General features: G+C 45.2%; 1 protein-coding gene across 1 annotated transcript in view; it reads right to left on the bottom strand.

Annotated features, from left to right (window-relative positions):
* The window catches only part of wnk4b (WNK lysine deficient protein kinase 4b), a 70,585-nt gene that overhangs the window by 24,340 nt on the left and 23,878 nt on the right, over positions 1-22,367 (bottom strand). Inside the window, exons 2-5 of the mRNA XM_048244957.1 lie at positions 17,358-17,530; positions 16,717-16,937; positions 14,844-15,001; positions 997-1,085 (exon numbers count right to left, since the gene is read on the bottom strand). Coding sequence (XP_048100914.1) covers positions 997-1,085; positions 14,844-15,001; positions 16,717-16,937; positions 17,358-17,530 — 641 coding nt within the window. The remainder of the gene's footprint in view (positions 1-996; positions 1,086-14,843; positions 15,002-16,716; positions 16,938-17,357; positions 17,531-22,367) is intronic.

Raw genomic sequence — 22,367 nt, 5'->3', positions numbered from 1 at the left:
AGTCTGTCCAGTACTTCATGTTTAGATCAGTTTAGTTAAGCTGAAAACACATAGGCTAGCCAAATGCCAAAATCAACTGTGAATTAAATGAGATTTGGAACTAAACAAGGGCAAATAGGATAGGATAACAGGATTGCTCACATAGAGGTGTTGTTTGTCCATTACGACTATACTACATCTGCTACTTCTGATCATATTAACTATGGTGGTGATGAACATAGTCATCATTTTCACAGGAGGTGACTGGGTCATTACGTGTGGATCTCTGCAGACCGGCAAGATGCCATGAGAGTATCTGATAGGAGGCAGATGGTGAGACAGGGTGAGATGGAAAAACACCACGCACTTCTCAAGGATGATAGGAGTAGGTCACATTTGGTGCATGGCGGCTTCATATTCCAGTGCTGGTGGGGTCATGAGCTGACCTACTTCTCAAAGGCAGGGCATGGGTACTCCGACTGGCTCCCCCATGGCCCCGTTTGTTTGGCTGGGTGCCAGAGAAGAGGCTGAACCAGGAAGAGGAGCTGAGAGGGGGTTCAGCTGATATCCCTGGGGCCTGGTAACGCAGCAACACCGAGGGATTGTTTGCCTGTCACCATTTTTGGGGGTTATATTTAGGCATGGGTGTCGCTAAATGGGGCGCACTGGGAGAGAACTGAGGTGACTGGTTCTCTTTGGACAGCTGCTGAGGGGCTGCAGGGTGGTGCAGGACACGCCATTATTTCCTGGCCAGTGGAACAACCAGAGCAATAACACAGCTCTTGTACACATGTGGAGGATGGAAAAAAAAAATCACCAGACTGGTGCCTGAAGTTTGGAACTGGCCTATGAGAGTTCATCTCTGCATGTGTGTATGTGAGGTGTGTGTGTGTGTGTGTGTGCCTGTGTGTGTATATGCGTTTATACACCCTTTCATGCATGCTTTACTCACGTCATTCTACACCAGTGTGTGTGGCTCAGTGTGTATGCTGGAGGCGTTTAGTGTTACTGGGTTACCTTTCGTCTTTGTTCATGCGGATGCAGCCCTCGATAATCTCCTTCAGCTCCGGCACCTTGACTTTGAGAAAGCTGTCAGGCTTAATGCCCTGTAAGACACAGAAAGAAGAAACCCTGGCATAAGAGACTAAATCTGTCTAAGTGAAAACTAAGTCCATGGAAGGAACACCCTCAGAGAAGTGGCGCAGGCACCCAGGAGGGGTGAGGCCATTATATTGTATCTCTTTGAGGTGGAACTACACAAATGCATAACCAAGAAGAGCTCCAGTATGTGAAACCATACTCAGTGCCTCTCCCATACTACAATGCACCTCACGCTTATTTTCAGGAGAATGTTTAGTACTCATGTTTGTTTAGAGTACTGACAGACTAAAGCCCATTACAAATTATTACAATCTCGCTCATTACCTTACATACCTGTAGTGCACACAAAGTCTAAAGCTATAAGTTTAAAAGGTAAGTTGCAGATTAGTTTGTGAGTTAAAGGCTTAACATTAGGTCACAGGTTAGTGTTTTGGGTATAGATATAGGTCCTGCCTTAGGGCATGACTAACTAGTTCATAGTTAATGGTCTGAGAGTTATGGGCTTACACCCAGCCTTCACCAGGTCCACAACTGAAGTGCTACGTTTGCAGAGCGTAAAAATAGCTTTAGAAGACTGGTCTAATTTTTCCGAACGTACGCACCACTATCACTTCTGGTGTAGTCAGTTTAATTGATTATAGTGGAGGCGAATTGTTGCAGCAGACGCTACGAGAATGGAACGCTTCAGTTATGTGCCTGGTTTTGCCTCTTTATCAGAGCCTCTGCTAATATCTGTTCAAACAGCAGATAAAGGAAATCCCTCAACAAAGTGACCCAAGGGTAAACAGAGGTAGAGAACAGAGGTAGAGATCAGAGGACCAACGGAATTCTCCACTGGTCAGAGAGGTGAAGGGTGGGGGGTCAGTTCAGTCTGCACTGTGTCAACTGAGAAATAACAAAGCCCAACAGACATGTCAACAAATATAGTATTTTCACTCCAAGTAACTTAACATGATTTGGCGCAAACAATAATATTGTATCATCTATATATATAAATATAAATAATACATTCAAAAATAAATATAGAATGGTAATTATTTATTTTCTAGATTTTCAAAAGCCTTTTTCACAAAAGTGTTCTCAGACCTTACCCATTTGTTTGCTGTGTCAGGTTGTGGTCAACCACAGCACAGCTTTTGTTGTTGCCACTGACAATGAGCACTGGCTCTCAGTATTTGCCAGAGGCACTTGTATTGATGTCATGGTGACTCGTGACCTGGTGACTCCATGCAAATCCAGCGGTCATTTAGGCCTGTTCCTGCATGTGCAGCAGGCTGCTGGCTAAGCTTTTGGTGCATTACACTCGGTGGCTGAGATGGAAACATCCTACATGGTGGTGTACTAATGTGGCATGGCTTCTGTACACAAACATAGCACATACCACATACACACACACACACACACACACACACCGTGCCGACACAGTCTGTTCCCAAGTTCACTGTACCAACACATGGCCTTTCATAAACACCATCCAAAGCCAATCTGGACCGGTGCTAAAGGCCCTGCAATGTGACCACCATCGCAGTAGGGGTTCTGTGAGCTGGGTTAGGTAATATACTGTGTACGCACAATCACAGAACAGCGTTGTGCTGGGTGTGTTGGGACATTTTTGAGCACAGAAGAAGGAGGCAGCGGTGGTGTAACAGTGAATACCAAGCCAGAAAAACAAAACAGAGACAGAGGTGGAGAGAGAGAGAGAAAGAAAGAAAGAAAGAGATTGAGAGAGAGAGAGAGAGAGCAGAGAAAAGAAGAGATAAGAAAATCCATTTACAGTTTCAGGTCCCATTCAGAGATAATGGCAGAAATCCTTTAACTGCCCCTGAGCTCTCAGACAATGAGACCTACATAAACAGGTATTATGTAACTCCCCAGCAGCCTTGTGCCAGGACAGCCTATAGCACACACACACACCCACCTGAGTGCATAGACAAGCAGGTACACACACGCACACACATACACAAACACACACCCACCTGAGTGCATAGACAAGCAGGTACACACACACACACACACATACACAAACACACACACGCACCCACACACACACACACACACACACGTACAAACAAGCATATCACAGGTCTCTAATGTGAAGGTGACTTTCTCCCGTCTATTCTAGATAGGGATATTGTGGACTGCCAGCCAGCAGGCTAACTATTGTGCTTGCATATTTCTTTTTGGCCTGAGTAAATTAGTCTGAATCTGGCTGAGCTAGCTAGCCGACAGTCCACTTTAATTACCTATACACGTTCATAAAAGGAAGAACGCACACGATCTAGGACATACAGTATATACCCTATACATACAAGGCACCTAACCCCTCACTGCTCCCCAGGCGCCGCTGTTGTTGCAGGCAGCTCACTGTGCCGGGATTAGTGTGCGCTTCACCTCACTGTGTGTTCACTGGGTGCTGAGTGTATTTCACTAATTCACAGATTGGGATAAATGCAGAGACCAAATTTCCCTCACAGGATTAAAAAAACTATATATACTTATATTTATACTTATATAAACACATATTATAGGAAAAAATGTAAAAGAATGAAAAAAAATGACACACACACACACACACACACACACACACACACACACACACACACACAAAGGGGATTCACTCATATCAATCAGCAAAGGTCAGATAGGGAAGGTCTCATTAAAATGATAAGACTTATTCTACAACACTATTTGTCAGCACTATTCACTTTTAAAAGGTTAAAAGGTGACATGGAGAAATATGGAAATGTAGCAATAGAACTAGATTGAAAAGAAGCTTGAGGGGCTGGTTTCACTTAACGGAACGTTAACAAAACCTCACTGTAAAATTCATGAGCATAAACTAAACAGATGTCAAAGCCAGACACACACATACACATACATCCTAAAATGTGGGGTGAGACTCCAGCAGAGTTGTTCAGACACACTTAACCTCATAGACAAACAACACACACACACACACACACACACACACACACATATACACACACGCTTGTGAATTTATCTTCCTTCAAAAAAGTACCAGCAGTAAATGATGTAATTCCCATTCAAAGTCAACTCATTACATCACTCATTTCTTATAAAGGTTTCCATTAATGTGAAAACCAATTATTAAATTGACTCTCAAATAAGAAAAATATGGCTGGCCTGGACATTACCGCAACCTCTCCTGAGTCACAGGCATTGCAGGCTTGGCTTTTAAAACCCTAATGGGTTCGACCTATTGGCCTCAAGCAGAGGGGCATTTTTCTGGCTATACGGCAGGCCTAAGGGCTTCTACATACTCGACACACCCGACCGGTAGCGCGACAACGTGACGTCAAAATGACGTAGATCTTGCTGGCGCGCCAGTGATGGTCCAACGGCTTGGTCAAGGATATCGAGGGAGCGTCTTTGAAAGTGCGTGTTTGTGTGTGTGTGTCTGAGCGTGTGCAGGAGTATGCCCGAGACTCAGACTGATGGTAATTTTGATACCATAGATTTACCATAGATTTAAGGCTTCAAACCCAACACAGTGATGCCTTTTTTGTGATCTCTGGCGACTTCAATCACATAACACTGGATTCCACACTTACAAATTTCTACCAGTTTGTTGACTGCCCTACAAGGAAAAATAGGACAATAGACCTCATGTATGCAAACGTGAGGGATGCATACAGTGCAAACCCCCTTCCCCCTCTGGGAAAGTCAGACCACAACCTCATTCACCAGCAAATGTACAAGCCCAAAGTACAGAGGCTACCAGCTGCCACACGCACCTTCAGAAAGTGGACACCTGAAGCGGATGAGGCTCTGAGAGACTGCTTTGAGTGCACTGACTGGAGTGTGTTACAGAATGGAGAGGACTTAGAGGAGGTCACACAGTGTACAACTGACTACCTGAATTTCTGTATAGACATTGTTGTTTCCACCAGAACTGTACGCTGCTTTCCCAATAACAAGCCTTGGATAACCAGCAATGTCAAGACCCTTCTTAATAGAAAAAAGATGGCGTACAGAGAGGGGGACATGGCAGAGCTGAGGCGCGTGCAAGGGGAACTCAAAGTCAAGCTGAAGGAGGCTAAGGAGGACTACAGAAGGAAGGTGGAACAGAAGTTGCAGGAAAACAACATGAAGGAGGCATGGGACGGCATGAAGACTATCACTGGCCTGAAGAAGAGCAGCAGCTCTGTGGAGGCGAACCAGTTGAACCACTTCTTCTACAACAGGTTTGACTGCCCTGCTCCAGCTCCAATGGGAGTGGTCTGTCCACCACCCCCTGCAGACTCAGGCACTGCTCTTGTTTGCGTGCCTGCTCTATCCCCACCTTCCAGTCTCCCAATCTCTCCAGCTCTGCATCCTGGTGACACCCAACGACCTAAACCATCACCACCTCAAGCCCAACAAACCTAAACCATCACCACCTCACGCCCTGCCCCCGCCTGACGCCTCCTTGCCTGTGCCTGCTGAGGCGTCCACGACTCTGGCAGTCTTGACAGGGACAGGGACATCAAGGAGGTGGTCATCCCCAAGCCCCCACCCCCCCTCCACCATCACAGGCTATCGTTCCCCTCACCATCACTGGATATTGCACCCCACCCCCACACGGCGATCACGAATAATGAGGCGACAACGACCTCAGTCAACAGCCATCAGACACACAGATCCCAGATGCACCCCTCCCCCTCCCCTCCCCTTACACCCCCCATCATCACAGGAAAACAAGTGAGCGCTAAACTAAACAAACTGAACACGAGAAAGGCAGCGGGGCCTGACAGACTGTGTCCAAGGCTACTCAAGGCCTGTGCTGCTGAGCTGGGGGAGCCACTGAAGCACATCTTCAATCTAAGTCTACGCCTTGGACAAGTTCCAACACTGTGGAAGACATCATGTCTCACCCCTGTCCCTAAAAAGCCACATCCTAGTGAGCTTAATGACTACAGACCTGTCGCTCTAACATCACATGTGATGAAGACAATGGAGCGACTGGTCTTAGGTATGCTCAGACCCCAGGTACGCCATGCACTAGACAGTTTGCATACCAGGAGAAAGTGGGCGTGGACGATGCCATCACTTATCTTCTACACAGGACACATTCTCATCTGGACAAGGGGAAAAGTGCTGTGAGAATCATGTTCTTTGATTTCTCAAGTGCTTTTAACACCATCCAATCCCTCAGACTGGGAGACAAGCTCTTGCAGATGGGTGTGGACGCTCACCTGGTAACCTGGATCACAGATTACCTGACGGAACGACCACAGTTCGTCAGACTGAAGAACTGTCTCTCTGACACTGTGATCAGCAGCACCAGAGCGCCACAAGGAACTGTGCTCTCTCCAGTCCTGTTCACCTTGTACACATCTGACTTCTGCTACAACACTGAGTCATGCCACATGCAGAAGTTTTCTGACGATACTGCAATTGTGGGGTGTATCTGGAACGGGCAGGAGGAGGAGTATAGGAGCCTGGTGGAGGACTTTGTGCAACTCAACACTTCAAAGACCAAGGAGATGGTGGTGGATTTCCGCAGGTCTAAGCCCACTCTGCTACCAGTCTCCATCACCTTGTACACATCTGACTTCTGCTACAACACTGAGTCATGCCACATGCAGAAGTTTTCTGACGATACTGCAATTGTGGGGTGTAGTGGTGGTGGATTCTCGTCTAACAACACTGGAGTCCCACATGCAGAAGTGGCTCCAGTGGGGTGTATCTGGAGCCAGGAGGAGTTGATGGTGGGAGGACTTTGTGCAACTCAACGCTGTCGAGGTGGTACACATCTGCCCTACAACACTGGAGTGTTCTGCCACATTTTTTCTGATGGTGGGGTGTATCTGGAGCGGGCAGGAGGAGGAGTATAGGAGCCTGGTGGAGGACTTTGTGCAACTCAACACTTCAAAGACCAAGGAGATGGTGGTGGATTTCCGCAGGTCTAAGCCCACTCTGCTACCAGTCTCCATTGATGGGGTCAATGTCGAGGTGGTAAGCACCTACAAGTACCTGGGTCTCCACCTGGACAATAAACTGGACTGGTCAGCCAACACTGACGCACTCTACAAGAAAGGGCAGTGGTATGTTGGGGAGGAAGCACAAAGAAGAAGGATGCGGGGCGACTTGACAGGCTGGTAAGGAAAGCTGGCTCTGTAGTGGGAGCTGAACTGGAGTGCCTCACTTCAATATCTGACAAAAGGACCCTGAACAAACTGATCAACATCTTGGACAATGAGTGTCATCCACTCCACAGCACTATTGTTAAGCAGAAGAGCCTGATCAGCTGGAGACTTCGCTCACTGCCTTGCACAACAGACATACTGAGGAAGTCATTCATCCCCATTTAATTACTTTTTCTGCTGTTAGTGAATGTGTGTATGTATTTTGTCTGTATGCTACTGTGACCTTGAATTTCCCCTAGGGATCGATCGATCAATTAATTAATTAAAGTAAGTAAGTAAGTAAGTAAGTAAGTAAGTAAGTAAGTAAGTAAGTAAGTATGGAAATAGTTAGGGTTTAAGTATCCTTCCAGGCTGACGGGAGATGGCTTTGGTCATCCCATCTCACGTGGACTACACTGAATCAGACTCTGATTAGTGGCAACCTGGCAATCCGAAGCAGATAGCTACTGACGCAGCCATGCAGAACAGTGAAAAACTGCAGTCATAATATTCCCCATAAAATCTCTAAATACAGTCACACACAGATATACACAGGGACAGTACAGATATCATACAGTCATTACATAGAATCATACTTTTAGTATCAAAGTGACCCACTAATGAGAAATGCAGAACATTAAACCATATATTGGGTGGTGGTAGTGTAGTGGTTAAGGATCTGGGCTAGCGAGCAAGGCACTTAACCCCAAGTTTCTCCGGGGACAATGTGATCCCTTGTAATATAGCTGACATATGTAAGTCACTTTGGTCAAGAAGTGTCTGCTAAATGTAATGTAATATTGGAATATTGGACATAATGTTCTATTCCACTTTCTCTCAAGACAAAGACAGGAGATAAAAAATAAAGAAACAGAAATGATTAAAAAAGACAGATGGAAGAAAAGTGTGAGAGAGAGAGACAGAGAGAGAGAGAGAGAGAGAGAGAGAGAGAGAGAGAGAGAGAGAGAGAGAGAGAGAGAGAGAGAGAGATTTAGGGTCCGTCCCATTTCTCCCCCCTTAAAACTTCCACTTGGTTGCCTGCATCGGTCCTGGCTATATAAAATAGCACTTCCCCTTGCTCCCTAAAGTATTGGGACACCCTAGCCCTACACATGCACGCGCAAAAACGAGGGTTAGGGCAAAAATCTAGGGGTAGGGGAGTATACGGGCCCATATTATCTTTAGGTGGGCCGATGGGAAGCTGTGGGATCATGTTACGTAATGTGATGTAATGTGGCTGCTGTGTTACCCTACTAGATAATCGCTTCAATTAACAGATGGAAAATGTTACAGATTGAAAGAGACAGAGAGAGACAGAGAGAGAGAGAGAGAGAGAGAGAGAGAGAGAGAGAGAGAGAGAGTAATTGAGTGAGACAGAAAACACATACCACACACACACACACACACACACGTATATCCCCACACACTCTCATGCACTCATACAGATGCACACAGCCAAAGAGACACATGTACACAGAGATGCTCACAAAGCATGTGTAAGCATTTTGGGGTTGGCAGCAGGGGCAGATCTGCCCTGTGTAAAGCCTCTGGAGCAGCAGTGGCCAGTGCCCAGTCTGTATGGGGTGTTTGACCAGAGCCCTGAGGGTGCGCGTGTGAGGTGAGGCAGAGGTGGAGGTGGAGGAACAGTGGAAGCTCTGTGGTTGGTTTGTTTTCAGCAAGAGTTGTGACCTCAGCTCAGTACTATGCTCCTTCCCATCCCCAGTGTGTGTGTGTGTGTGTGAGCATGTGTGCGTGTGTGAAAGAGAGAGTGTGTGGGTGTGAGAGAGAGAGTGTGTGTGTGTGTGTGTGTGAGTGAGTGCGTGTGTGAGATACAGATGCCTGCAAAGTTCTCAGTGTCCCTTGTCCTCCATCCCACAGCATGTTCACCCACCTGAGGCCTGGTAAAGAACCGCCCCTTTGTTTGGTCCCCCACAGTCACAGACAGCCTGCTTCACAAGTTTCATAAAGCTAACTACACCCAAAATGAGAGGGCGCGAGTGTATGAGAGAGAGAGTGAGTGTGTATGAGATGATTTGTTTGAGAATCAGGACAAGGAAGCCACAAGTGAATGAGATGAGAAGGGAGGACATGGAAGAAAGGAGCCTACTGTTGTTCTGAGGGAAAGAAAGAAAGAAAGAAAGAAAGAAAGAAAGAAAGAAGCTGTTTGACTTCCTTAAGCCCTAGAGGTTCGGCTGGTTAAAGATTACTGGGCCAGATATGGCCACTGCCATACATGACTCCTCCAGGCTCACTTTATGAAAATGCTCTTAATGTAAACAGAACACCCTACAAAGGAAAGCTTTCAATTAGCACCAGCCAGAAGAGCAACAGTCATCTGTTGCTGCACAAAACACACTGCTTTAAAGCTTGCAAGCACAAGTCGAGGCTTGTGTCTCCTACTGCCCATCAGAGTGCTCTGACTAGCTTTAATTGGCTCTCATCTCCTGCTTGGGGTGAGGGGAGAGCAGTGACGGCCTTCAGAGCTAATGGCATAAAATGACTTTCACAGGTCTGCAGTCCACTCACGCTTTTCCACCTGATGGCCAATCACCTGATGGCCAATCAGGCAGCGAGACAAAAACATTTAATTTAACAACCACTGCTTCAATCAGACTCACAGGAAGTGGGTTTGTGTGAATGAGATCATTGGTGTATTGTAGAGTGCGAGTATAATTCAGGTGCCAATGCTGTGCTTGCTAGCTGAGTGTATTAGTGCTAATAGGTAGCATAACCCTGTAAACCACAATCAGCATCTGCGGTCATGACATCACCACCTTAACATAGGAACTTTTCTGTGGTGGTGGTTTCTAAAATGGCAGGAAAGGTGGCATGGTAGAAGTGAGAGGCACTTCTGGCATAGTAAGGTTGCCTCTAATTTCAGACAGCAGCTGCGTGCCAAACATCCATTGAAAAAGAAAACTATTACATTATGTAAAGGTTTTCATTTATAGAAGCAGTAAACACAATTCTAAGAATTTCTATTTGTTTTGGCATACTGTTGTTGGAAACTACTCCTGAACGTAGTGTGGGTATTTAAATGGCTTATTTTACCATTTAAAGTTTGTGGCATTTGACTATTTAAATAGTATCATTTGTCACAACGTCTGTGTGGAAATAATCAAGTTTAGTTTTTTTCTGTGTGTTCTAGAGTGGGAGGTGGTGTACTGTCGATAAGAGAGATGTTGAACGTGTTACTTGCACACGCGTGGAGATGGAAACACAAACACACACGTCTTATCAGCCTGCTACAGAACAGACCTCACGCACCAACAGGCATGGCCTTAATTACACTCATTCCCCACTCCCTCTCCCTCCCTCACACACACACACACACACACACACACACACACACACACACACACACACACACACACACACACACACACGCGCACACACACAAATGAAAATACACAAATAATTCCTCTCTTCCATAATCTCCTTACCCCCCCCTCTCTCTCTTTCTTTTTCTCTCTGATTCTTTGAATGATATTCAGTTAATGTCTTTCTTTTTTCTGCCTTGTGCTATCTTTTGTTCATAATGTCTTCATCTCCCTCTCCGTCTCCCTGTCCATCCGTTTCATTAACCTCATTATCCCTTTTTATCACCATGGAGCACAGACTCTATTTTGGCAAATGGTAATGACTATGATCGTGCACTGTGAACTTCCAGGAGGGTCCATAAAAAAAAAAAAAGACCAACAAAAACCCAGTGATAGCTGCAGTGTCTAATTATAGTGCTGCTGATTAGCAGGAGAGGGTTGCAGTGGGGGATGTTGGGGGCGTTTGGAAGTTACACAACTAGTCACACCCACCTTAGGAACAGCAAACAGCCGACAGACCTGGGGTGCTCTCTCTCCCTAGCATACACACACAAACACATGCACATACGCACACACATACAGAAACATCCCCCTCAAACATGCACACGTACACACATAGAAACACCCCCAAACACACGCGCACACAAACACGCACGCGCACACACACACACACACACACACACACACACACACACACATACACAGCGCCTGTGGTCCCTGTGGACAGAGTGATGGGATTAGAGAGTTTTGGTGATGTGTCTGAACACTGAAGCTTTTGTTGTGGTGATGCAGGGCCTGATTATGAATCCCCTGTGTATGGTGCATGTGTGTTTGTGTACTGTTCTCAAAATGGCTGATTTCCTGTCACGACTTTGCAGATGAGGGTGGGCGGGAGGGCTTATGGTCTTATGGAGTATATGGGCCCTCAAGGCAGGCAAGGAGACAGAAGTTATGGAAGAGAGAAAAGTTGTCTGGAGGATTAAGAGTATACATAGACAGTGTGCAGACCATCTCTTTCTCTCTCCGACACGTTTTGTCTGGCGCCACTGTTACAACATATTTTGGATGTGCGCACCAGTCTCCCGCACCCGTTTTATTTCAGTTAGCCTATTAGCTGGTTTTATTTGCATTGAGCTCAATGAGCATCAAACCAGCTAATAGGCTAACTGAAATAACACCATGCCGATCTCTAGGTATGGTGAAGGGTATGTAATGATGTGGGGCTATTTCAATTCCAACGGCCAAGGGAACTTTATCAGGATGCATAGTATCCTAGATCCATGAAATAACTGGCCTTTAAAAATAAAAATATGCCTGCCTGGGAATTTAACATAGGGGTGCCAATATTTATGACCCCTGTATTTTAAAGAAGAACATTTATTTATTTATGATACATTATTTATTCACAAAGAAAATTGGTGTCCTTAAAGGTTGGATATTTCCTCATTTTTTTACATTAAGATCAATTTCCAAAAGATGATTTTATATTCCTCTTTTTAGTTAACTTTAGCAGAGGTGCCAATAATTCTACTATAACAACTAAACAACAACTATAACCAAATAAAGTGTTCAGTGAGGGGGGCTATTGGCCTTCAGATCAGACACCCACACATACATACATAAAGACGTAATCACAAACACATTTATGTATTCTGTCTGGTGAATAGTACATTTACAATGACTGATTTTCCTCAAAAACAGTTTTACACACACACACACACACTAAGTGACTCAATCTCTCAATCTGTCTATTAATGTCTTATAGCCTCAGGTCCATTTCCAAACAACACATGGACCCCCCCCTCTCTCTCTCTCAAACACAACGTTCTGTTCCACCTAAGTGTAATAGCTTCCTTCATTCCCTCACTCAGACAAACACACACAACCCACACATAACACTGTCCCCTTCTCCCTGACCCTGCAAAAGAAATAAGCCGCTCTGCTGTTTGCCCTTGATGGTGCGTCTCACAAGAATAACAAACAGCGCGGCCTGTCAGCAGTCATCCAATAAACCAGTTCCTTCCCCTTCCACTATCAGGCAAATGAGATCAATGTGTGCTGCCGCTGTCACCACACAAACACATCACACCAGGACCAGGAAAGAGAAAGGGGAACTATGGAAGGTCACAGGGTCGTTTCCCAGGAAACACAACTGGGGATAAGAGGTCTCCTTACTGGAATCTGTGGAGAGCTCATGAACTTGTGGATGGCTATTTTCAAAAAAAGTGTTTTTTTTTTTTTTTTTTTTTTACAAACTTAACGTTCTAGTGTTCGTGTTTTATTGTAGTGCCATTATTATGGATATTATTATGGGTAATACAAAGAAATTATTGGCACTGAAAAATCATACAGCATCATATACACAAACTCTTGCCAGCAGCTGTTTGGGAATATTCACTTGGTGACTACAGCATAACACACAGAACCTCCTTTCTACAGTGGCTTAGGAAATGTGTTTTTGCAGTCTTTCCTACAACAATCATTTACATTCAGCTTGAAACTTGAAACAATGCTGCCTGTGTTATGAATATGTTCTTGTGTCTGTGTATGTGTGTGTGATTTCATATGTGCTTGCATGTGTGCTTGCTTGCAATTGTGTCTGTACATTTGTGTGTGTGTGTGTGTTAGCGTGTGTGTGTGTGTGTGTGTTAGCGTGCATGTGTGTTAGTATCTATGTCTTTCTGCATGTATGTACAGTATGTGTGTGTACATCTGTGTGTGTGTGGGGGGGCACATGTGTGTACGTCTGCGTGTGGCGTCTGTCTGTGTGCATTTGTGAGGGAAGGAGATTACTGTGGAGGAATCCAGAGCGCACCGCATTAGCGTTGTGGTTAGCCTCTATTGCGCACAAGGCCCTCGTCCCAGAAATCAATACCAGATTCAGGATTGTGTAATTAGCCAATCAACCCCTGGGCTTTCTTGAGGAGCCAGTGGGATAATGACAGGTTTGAATGACTAGTCTTTCTACAGTCAAATTACATGCCAGCTGGCAAGTAGCCAGGCCAAGTCGGAAGCTGTGGAGGGACGTCAGATAAACCCTCAGAGTGACATTAGTGGCCTCGTAAAGTGAGAGAGGGGCAGACTGGTGCGTGTGTGTGTGTGTGTGTGTGTGTGTGTGTGTGTGTGTGTAGGTGCAAGAAAGAGAAAGAGAGGAAAGAGAACTGGCAAGAGTGAAAAGAGAGAAAAAAGAGAGAATACTGGTGTTCAACAGCACCACAGACGGTCACTAATAATGCCTATAAAACCAGCTGTGAGAATATTAATGGAAGCTTTCTCATTCCAAACATGGTAAGGCACTTGGCAACCATGGAAACAATGCAGTAGACTCCGTACTGACTAACTAACTTAAATTTATTTAAAGAATAATTATTTGTTTTGCTTTCAATACATGTCATGTGCTGGTTGATCCATTTGTTGCCATAGTTTTAAGATATATTTAAAGATAGATCATCCTCAGTGATGCTACTGGAAGAAAAAATTAGCTGGCCTGACACAATCTCAGCCAAATTAAAAGGGGATTTATAAGAGCATTTGAAAGAGTAACTCAAGGTCACAATTCAGTTTAAAAAAATCTAATTATTATTATTTTGAACAAACCATTATTTCTAGCCTGACGAGCCAGACCCACATTAAAATGTCGGTTCTGGGCACTCACCGTTCGCAGTGCTCAGTCCGAGGGGAGGGATAATCGATTGTCTTTCAAATTCCCTTTGCACGCAATAGGACAGCGCTGAGTCATATGCGTTTTCCCACCAGCGGAGCTAGTTGGCTAGTTCAAACTTTTGCCAACTTGCCAAACAAGCTCGTGTCACACTGTTGGCCAACAGCAACATCCATCTTCTTTGTTTTCAAGTAGCAGGGAATTCAAGCCAAACCGTTGCAACTCTGCCATCAATCATTATGTTAAGCCCGCCTAACGACTCTATACACGATATACATGATTGGCCTGATAGAAGTTTAATTTTTTGAGCTCACAAGCCAACGGAGAGTTGCTAGACTAGCCCTGGAAGCAAATGTAATTTGCTGCCGCTAGGGTGCGTCTAGATTTCTAGGCTACATTATTTCATCATTTGGTGCAAAATAAAAAGAAATTGTTGACATGTCAAATATACCTTGTTAATTCTCAGTTGATGAATTCTTTCCTCCAATCAGTGTCTGTCTTTGTGTCGTGTCATTGTGTGAAACTTATTAACATATTAATCTGAGGTCCATAGACATTCAACACAAACACGTGTGTGTGTGTGTGTGTGTGTGTGTGTGTGTGTGTGTTTGAGAGAGAGAGAGAGAGAGAGAGACCATGAGAAAGGGAACTCACACTGGTGACCTTGCGATAGATCTGGGCGGCATTCTGGCACTCCGAGTAGGGGTACTCCGACGTGGTCATCTCCAGGATGCACATGCCAAAGGCGTAGACGTCCACAGCCTCGTCGTACTTCTCCTCATACATCTCTGGAGCCATGAACTCAGGGGTTCCTGTGGGAAGGAGGAACTTTTAGGACCAAAAGGTTCTTCAACGGTTCTTTTTAGAATCTTTCCCACACAAAAAGTAATTCTCTCAGAAGACTTTTTTACAGCTAACATTGGCTAAAAGGACTGAAATGTGTGCGTACAAGATACAAGATAGTTTATTGTCACATGCATATAGTTACTGGAAGTAAGAAATGCAGTGAAATTATGTCTGGTGTTAGCCTATTTGTGCATTTATGGGGAGTGCAGTAGAAGAGGGGTTTAGTAGATTAAGTGGCAAGGGCTGCATAAAAAGGTGGGGGAGGATTGGGATTGGGTGGGGGCACCAACAAGGAGCACCTAAGAGCAACAGGGGCAAGGAAAAACTCCCTTACCCAGGAAGAAACCTTGGGCAGATCCACGGCTCAAGGGGCTAACCCAACTGCCAGGGGTCTTGGTGTGTGTGTTGGGGGGATGACAGGGGAGATGGGATAGTGTGCTGTGTATGTGGGGAGAGGGCAGTGTGCAATATGTGTGTTGGAGAAGCTTCCTCATGAGACAATACAAAACAACTACGTAGATGTGTTATTAAATTGGTCAAGTCTAGAGTGCCCTTTCTGGGGGTCTGCAACAATTTCCAGCAGCACTTTACTTGGATAGTCCGCCCAGGCGCCCACAGGGGTTGAAAAGGTTGTCAGCAAAAATTCAAGTTCAGTGTATACAATAAAATTGTTGTTAAACAATTACTAAACATCACCTTAACCAAATCCAACCCCTAACCTTAACCCTGAGCCATGCCCATTGCCAATATGTGTGTGCTCCTCCTCATTTCGCCAGCACATGAGCTCACTGAACTCTTTAGTGTCTCTGGTAGATGTTTGGCTAGCAGTAAGCTGTACTCGGTCTACATTGGCCAGGAATAGTGTGAAGGTTACTATGCTAGTTGGGCGCGGCCAATCGACCCTAATCCTTCTCCTCACATCCCCCAGCTAAAACCCCAGGAGTCTGAGTCTGGGCTGGAGCTTTGACGTCGGTCGAAGGAATGTCTGTTGGGCTCCATGTGGGTGTCAATATAACTCGATCCCCAAACAAACAAACACTGAGGCCATCCCGAAACAAGGTGTGCGGCTGAGGGTGAGTTTACAGTGCCAATACACTCCCTACTGAAAGCAGGACAGTCAAGAAACAAGCACTACCAAACAAACTTAACTGACCCTAAGACAGTAGTACACTTCATTTCAATAGAATACTGTTGATACTGTATTTTTGGCGTTGGCACAAATATAACTCCTTTATTTACTGTCATTCTGTTTATCTGCTTTCATATGTTCTTGAAAAAGTGATTACCATATATGTGCCTGTCTATAATATGTGAAATGGTGGAAAAGAGACCGCATATTTTCTATGCACTTACACTCACATACACACAGACTTTTCACTTCTTTGTAGTAACTTTGTAGTAACTAAGTGTATATGACTGACTGTATGTGTCTTTGAGTCACTAATGACTGGAGCAGATTTATTGTATGTGTTGACGTGTTTTGATAGGAAGTGAGTTGGAAAGAGAGAGATGGAGTGGGATTGGGAAATGACCATGGGTTAATTTTTGGACCCGAATATAGTAGAGATGCTGCAGTCACTTGCGCCACAGTTTCCCCCTAAATATGGCTGATTTTGATTCTGATTTATTCTCATGCTGGTTCTGATAAAGGGACTACGAAGAGCAGTGAGCCAGTACTGACCGATGACGCTCTTGGCGAAGGAAGCACTCTTGAGCGTAGCGAGACCGAGGTCTCCGATCTTGACGGAGCCGGTGGGGCCGGTGATGAAGATGTTGTCACACTTGAGGTCGCGGTGGATGATGGGGGGCGTGCGCGTGTGCAGGAAGTGCAGCCCCTTCAGGATCTGATGGCTCCAGCGCTGCAGGAGCTTCAACTTCATCTCCTTAAAGCGCTTCAGATACCTGAGACAGGTGAGGCAACACAAGGCGGACAGTTGAAGCATACAGGTGAGAGAGACATGGTCCCAGGTGAGACAAAGTCCTAAGACAGGGCATGTGAGCAAAGTAAGACATAGGAATTGATAGAGATGACACAAGGCACGTGAGGCAGGGCAGGTGAGACTTAAGTTGCTATTAGATAAGTAATTGATCTCTAGGTGTGTAGAAAAATGCAGCCAAAAGAATTTCACCATGGAAGTTATTCTACTCCATTCTATTCTAGAACATGAAATATGAAATACATTAAATAAAAGTATCTTTATAAGTTCTATATAGTTGTATAAATATTCTAAAATCTGAACATGGCTCCTGCTCCCAGGTCAAACCCCTGACTAGTTTCAGGCTGTTTGGGTGTATATGTGTGTGGGGGGCTGTCACACTCACGTTTTGAGAGTTCCAGAGGTCATAAGCTCAGTCACCAGGAGGATGCACTTGTGCCCTTTGACAGTGGACTTCCAGGAGTCGTAGAAGCGGACGATGTTGGGGTGCTGGAGGCCTTTCAGCATCTCCACCTCCTCACTGAAGCGCTGCCGCTCCGCCTTCGTCAGCCTGCGTGTCTGAGCAGAGGAGGACATCATCATCATCATCATCATCATCATCATCATCAATATCATGATAAACAACAACAACATCATTATCAGCATAACGTAACTCATAATCATTTTCCACAAGTGTTTCTCCTTAAGTTGTTCAGCACCATTCATCATCAGCTGACTTGATTGAGGAGTTGAGTGAAATGGTTCTCAGAGTAAATGTCACTGACACTTTCAAACTACCAGTGATCTTGGGATAAAGTAAGACATTCTTGTCTTGCTATACATATCTCCACTATACATAAACATAAGTAGAGAAAGCAGAGGAAAAAACAGGAATAACTGCCATGTGGGTGAAAGAAACTGCCAGGTGTCAGAAATGTAGGAGTAAACATTACACAATGTCTTCAGAAACACAGAACATTTGGTTTATGCTGTCCAGACCTGGATTTCAACAAACATATCCATGGAAATACTGATATTTTGCCGGACTCTCTAGGCATAACAAATTGTTCTTTAAATTTTTGCTGAAATGTTTTTTTTAGAACTAGAATGCTGTCTGGAACGGCCAATGTTTTTTTTAAACAGATTTCAAGAAGAAAAAAACACATAACTGAAAGGAAATGTATTAATTATGTGACAGAGCCGACTTTGTGGTATAAGCGGCCTGCACAGATGTGTCTGTGTGCTTTGGGCCCCTCCCTCCAACCCTGACCCTCCCTGTAGGCTCCAGCTTCCCTGGCCCCACCTGACAGCCACAATAACAACATGCTAGACTGCAGGGCACACACTAGCAATAACAACACCTCTCTCTCTCTGCTGTGCATCTCTCTTTTCCATCTCCCCCTCCACTTCTCTTCTCTCTTCTCCTATCTCTCTTTCCGCCTTTCTCCCACTCTCAGGCTCTTTGTCACAGTAAATCTCTTTTTCCCTATCTCCACCTCCCTCTGCCTGTTATTCCTCTCCCTCCTCCTTTCGTCCACTTTGATCGTTTATCATCACTGATCCATGTTTATTTAAAAAGGACTTTGCACTCAGAGTCTCTCTCTCCTTCTAAGTCCCTCTTTGGCTGCGGACGCCTCTCCACACTTCAGTGCTTCCTCTGCAGCAGACAGACCAGTTCAATTTGCCCACTCTTGGGTGCTTAGCTTTCCATTTTTCCATGACGAGGTGCGAGAGCGAGCCCATCTGTCAGCCATGTCCAGTGTGACCGTGTCTGGGCACCGGACACACAGAGGCTGCTTTGAGAAAGCTGCCAGTTCCAACCTCTTTCAGACAAGGGGACCAAGGGGAGCTGGAGTGGAGCATTATGGGTAATGATGAGCGACACTACGATGACAGACAGGCACAGGGCCCCCCTGATTACCTGGGGTTACGTAACCATGGTCAGTGGCCTGAGTGAGTTAGGACCGGTTGAAAGGAGAAAGGGGATATGGGGAGGTGTGTGTGTGAAGTTAAGATGACAGACGATGGATACAGCAGGGGGTTAAAGGGTACTGGAGGTGTGTGTGTGTGTGTGTGTGTGCGAGCGTGTGTGTAGAGTGAGAGTGTAGAGTGTGTGTAGAGAGAGAAAGAAGTGGCACTTTTGGTAAACATACACGACTATTTTTTTCAGAACCATCTTCCAGGAAGGAATTTCTTGTTTTGAAAGCGAACCGAGTGATTACTCTTTCTCTTCATCATCCCTCCTTCACTACCATTCTCTTTTTTCTCTCCACCAATCTCTCTCCACTCGCTTTCCCACCCTTTGCACCCTCCTTATACACACAAATGAAATCTGCAGTAAAAACTTGGACAAGTGATCAAACAGTGACATTCCAGTCAGCAAAGGGAAGCTCACGATCTGTAGCACTGTGCCCCACTCAAAGAGTTTTGTAAAGCCCCTTTCCCTTTGAACTCCCCCAAGCTGCAACGCTCAGAGAAAAGATGGGCAATGGGACTTTTATTGGCTTTCAAAAACATCAAACAACTTGGGCCCCCAGAAACTGATGGATGAAAGACCTAATATCTTTCAGGATTTCAGCCTCTGGCCATGAAAATGCCATTTTAACTTTTGATAGTAAAATAATAATAATAATAATAATAATAATAATAATGAAAAAAACATTGCTAAAAATGTTCCCACATCACATTTCTAAAAACAAAAACTTTTGTTCCATGGCAGTAATACACACAGCTTGCTTCATGCGATGGCATTTCCACATGTACATTTCTAGATGATTTCTGCGACTGCGAGTAGCTTTGGATGGGTCTCTGGTGGAGTAGTGCCCCCTGGCATGGATGGTTGTTTTGGAGGAGAGAGCGTGTTTCATGAGGCCTTAAATAGAAGAAAGTTACCCTTTCATTCCCTCCAGTGTTTTCACTGTGGAGTTTAATATCGCTTCTGTCCAGTGCCAAAAGGGCCTCGCACAAGCTCAGGCTTTGAGCAGAGAAGAAACAGAGAATCATGGCTGTGTATAGACACACACACACACACACACACACACACACAAACAGACTAACAAGTACACTTGGACACATGATTGCATGCAGTACCCACTCTCACATTCAATACCCTCCACCATGCATGCCCACACACACAGTCACTCCCTCACTAATACAAACATGCACACACCACTTAATATCCCCTGAACATACTGCCCACATCATTTGCGCACACTGGCTCCAACAGAAACTTAAGTACGTCAGTAATGGCCTGCACAGGACCAGGTTGAGCCCAGAAGGTTGTTTATAATTGGCCTCAGTAGACGTCAGACAACCCACTACCCTCACTTCCTTCTCTCTCTCTCTCTCTCTCTCTCTCTCCTCTCCACCCCCCCCCCCATTTCCTCTCGCACCTCCTCTTCCCTCATCTCTTACTTCTCCTCTTCAAACGAGTCGTCCCCTCACCAGAATTCCAACCCCTCCCCTCACTACCCCACATCACCTGTTCTTTCCTCTTCTCTTCTGTCCTTTCAACTCCTTTCTTTTTCTCCTTCTCTCATCATCAACATTGTGTTCTTCTCCCCATGACCTCTCCTCCCCTGTCCTCGCCTCCTCTATCCTCCCCTGTCCTCTCCTGTCCTCTCCTCCTCTATTCTCCCCTGTCCTCTCCTGTCCTCTCCTCCCTGTCCCCTCATCCCCTCTCCTCCTCTGTCCTCTCCTCTCCTCCCTTGTTCTCCTCCCCCGTCCTCTTCCTGCCATTCCTCTCTTCTCCTCCGTAACTCTCTTGCCTTCTCCTTCTCCCCCTAACTCTACTCCCCTCCCCTCCCCTCTAACTCTCTTCCCCCACCTCCTTGCCCCTTTACAGAGGGGATGTCGCTGTTGGTCATTACATGACTTCATCTCATGGAACACTGAGCAGGACTGAGCCCTGGAGAGCTGCCCACCCACCACCCGGAGCTGGACAGCCACTGTGCCAAGCAGCAGCCTTCACGGCCACCGCATGGCTGAGGTCTGCGGAAAAACATACATTCTCTCTTGGAGTGTGCTGCCACTATTGTAACAAAGTCAAGTACGCACACACACACACACACACACACACACACACACACACACACACACACAGACTCAGACCCACACACACACACACAAAAGACTGAAACTACATGTTCTAAAATAAAAAATAGCTTTGTTGAAGATTGCCGTGACATTATGTTGGGGGTGGGGGGGGGGTATGGTCTGAGTATGTGTTTTGTTTATGGGTGAGTGTGTGTTTGCATAAAGGCCAATGCACACCTTGTCGGCTTCAAAGTATTTCCTTTATTGCATTGTATGTCCTTAGGGAAATATCTGATGATTACACAGTAATTTTAGGAACACGTAGGGAAGTTAGCCAACAGCCAATTAGAGCAATCCTTTTCCTAAAGGCTCCAATGTAAACTAGTCGACAGAGGTCCACCGGTGCACACAGCACCAACGTGAGCTACAGATGCTCATCGACCGGCCAGACATTATCAGACATCTGACCGTCAGAATGGTCTGCAGTCCCTATAAGAAAGGAAAAGTGTATGTGTGTGTGGAAGGAAGCTTGTATGTGTCCATGTGAGCGAGTGAGTGTCCTACAGTGCATTAAGATACAGCATATGCACATAGTATTTAGGGCTTATTGCATCTCTCTCTCGCTCTCTCCCTCCCTCTTCTGAGTGTGTGTGTATGTGTGTGTTTGTGTGTGTGACAGGCAGTATAAAAGAGACAGTAAGTGGGAGAAGAGAATGAGGGAAACTGTGGGAGAATGTGTTGTCTGTTTCTTATCATGAACTGTCTATTCTTCCTCTAGGCCAAGCTTAATGTCATGGAGTCTATCACATGTGACACCGTGCTAGTCCTTCCTGACTAGAAATATCACCTTTTCATAATTATACATCTTAAAGTCTAACTGTTCAATGCATCAATAATACTAATACTGCAACATCACAATGTTTCTTCTTAACTATGTAACATGAAAAGGCCAGACACAATTTCAGTCTTACGTCTGTATGAAACAAAAAGTATATCACACTGATGAGTACTGAACAGTAATGTCACCTAAAACAAGGATGAGCACTATATATGGTAGCCTTCCTACTTCATATTGTAACTGCTATTAACAAATTATGGCAGTCATATCTCATATGGCTGCACTTTTCCTTTTATTATTCTGCCTGATGGTGACTGCAAATATTTTCACTATTTCTTCTGTTAGGGCACATTTCCAAACAAATCTTTATGAAAAGCCCTCTGATATCTAAACAAAGGAAAAATGTGTGGCCGTGGGTGACGTAAGTGCACTAAGCGGTTGTTGAAACCTCAGCTATTTCCTGGGCAGAGATTGAGCAAGACGTGCTGGACATGCCTGCTTAAACCCTGCTTTTGCTTTCTTTACGCACATAAGACTGGGAAC

Source organism: Alosa alosa, chromosome 6 (genome assembly GCF_017589495.1).
Source record: "Alosa alosa isolate M-15738 ecotype Scorff River chromosome 6, AALO_Geno_1.1, whole genome shotgun sequence".
NCBI classification, from domain to species: domain Eukaryota; kingdom Metazoa; phylum Chordata; class Actinopteri; order Clupeiformes; family Clupeidae; genus Alosa; species Alosa alosa.
This window is presented reverse-complemented; position numbering and strand designations above follow the sequence as displayed.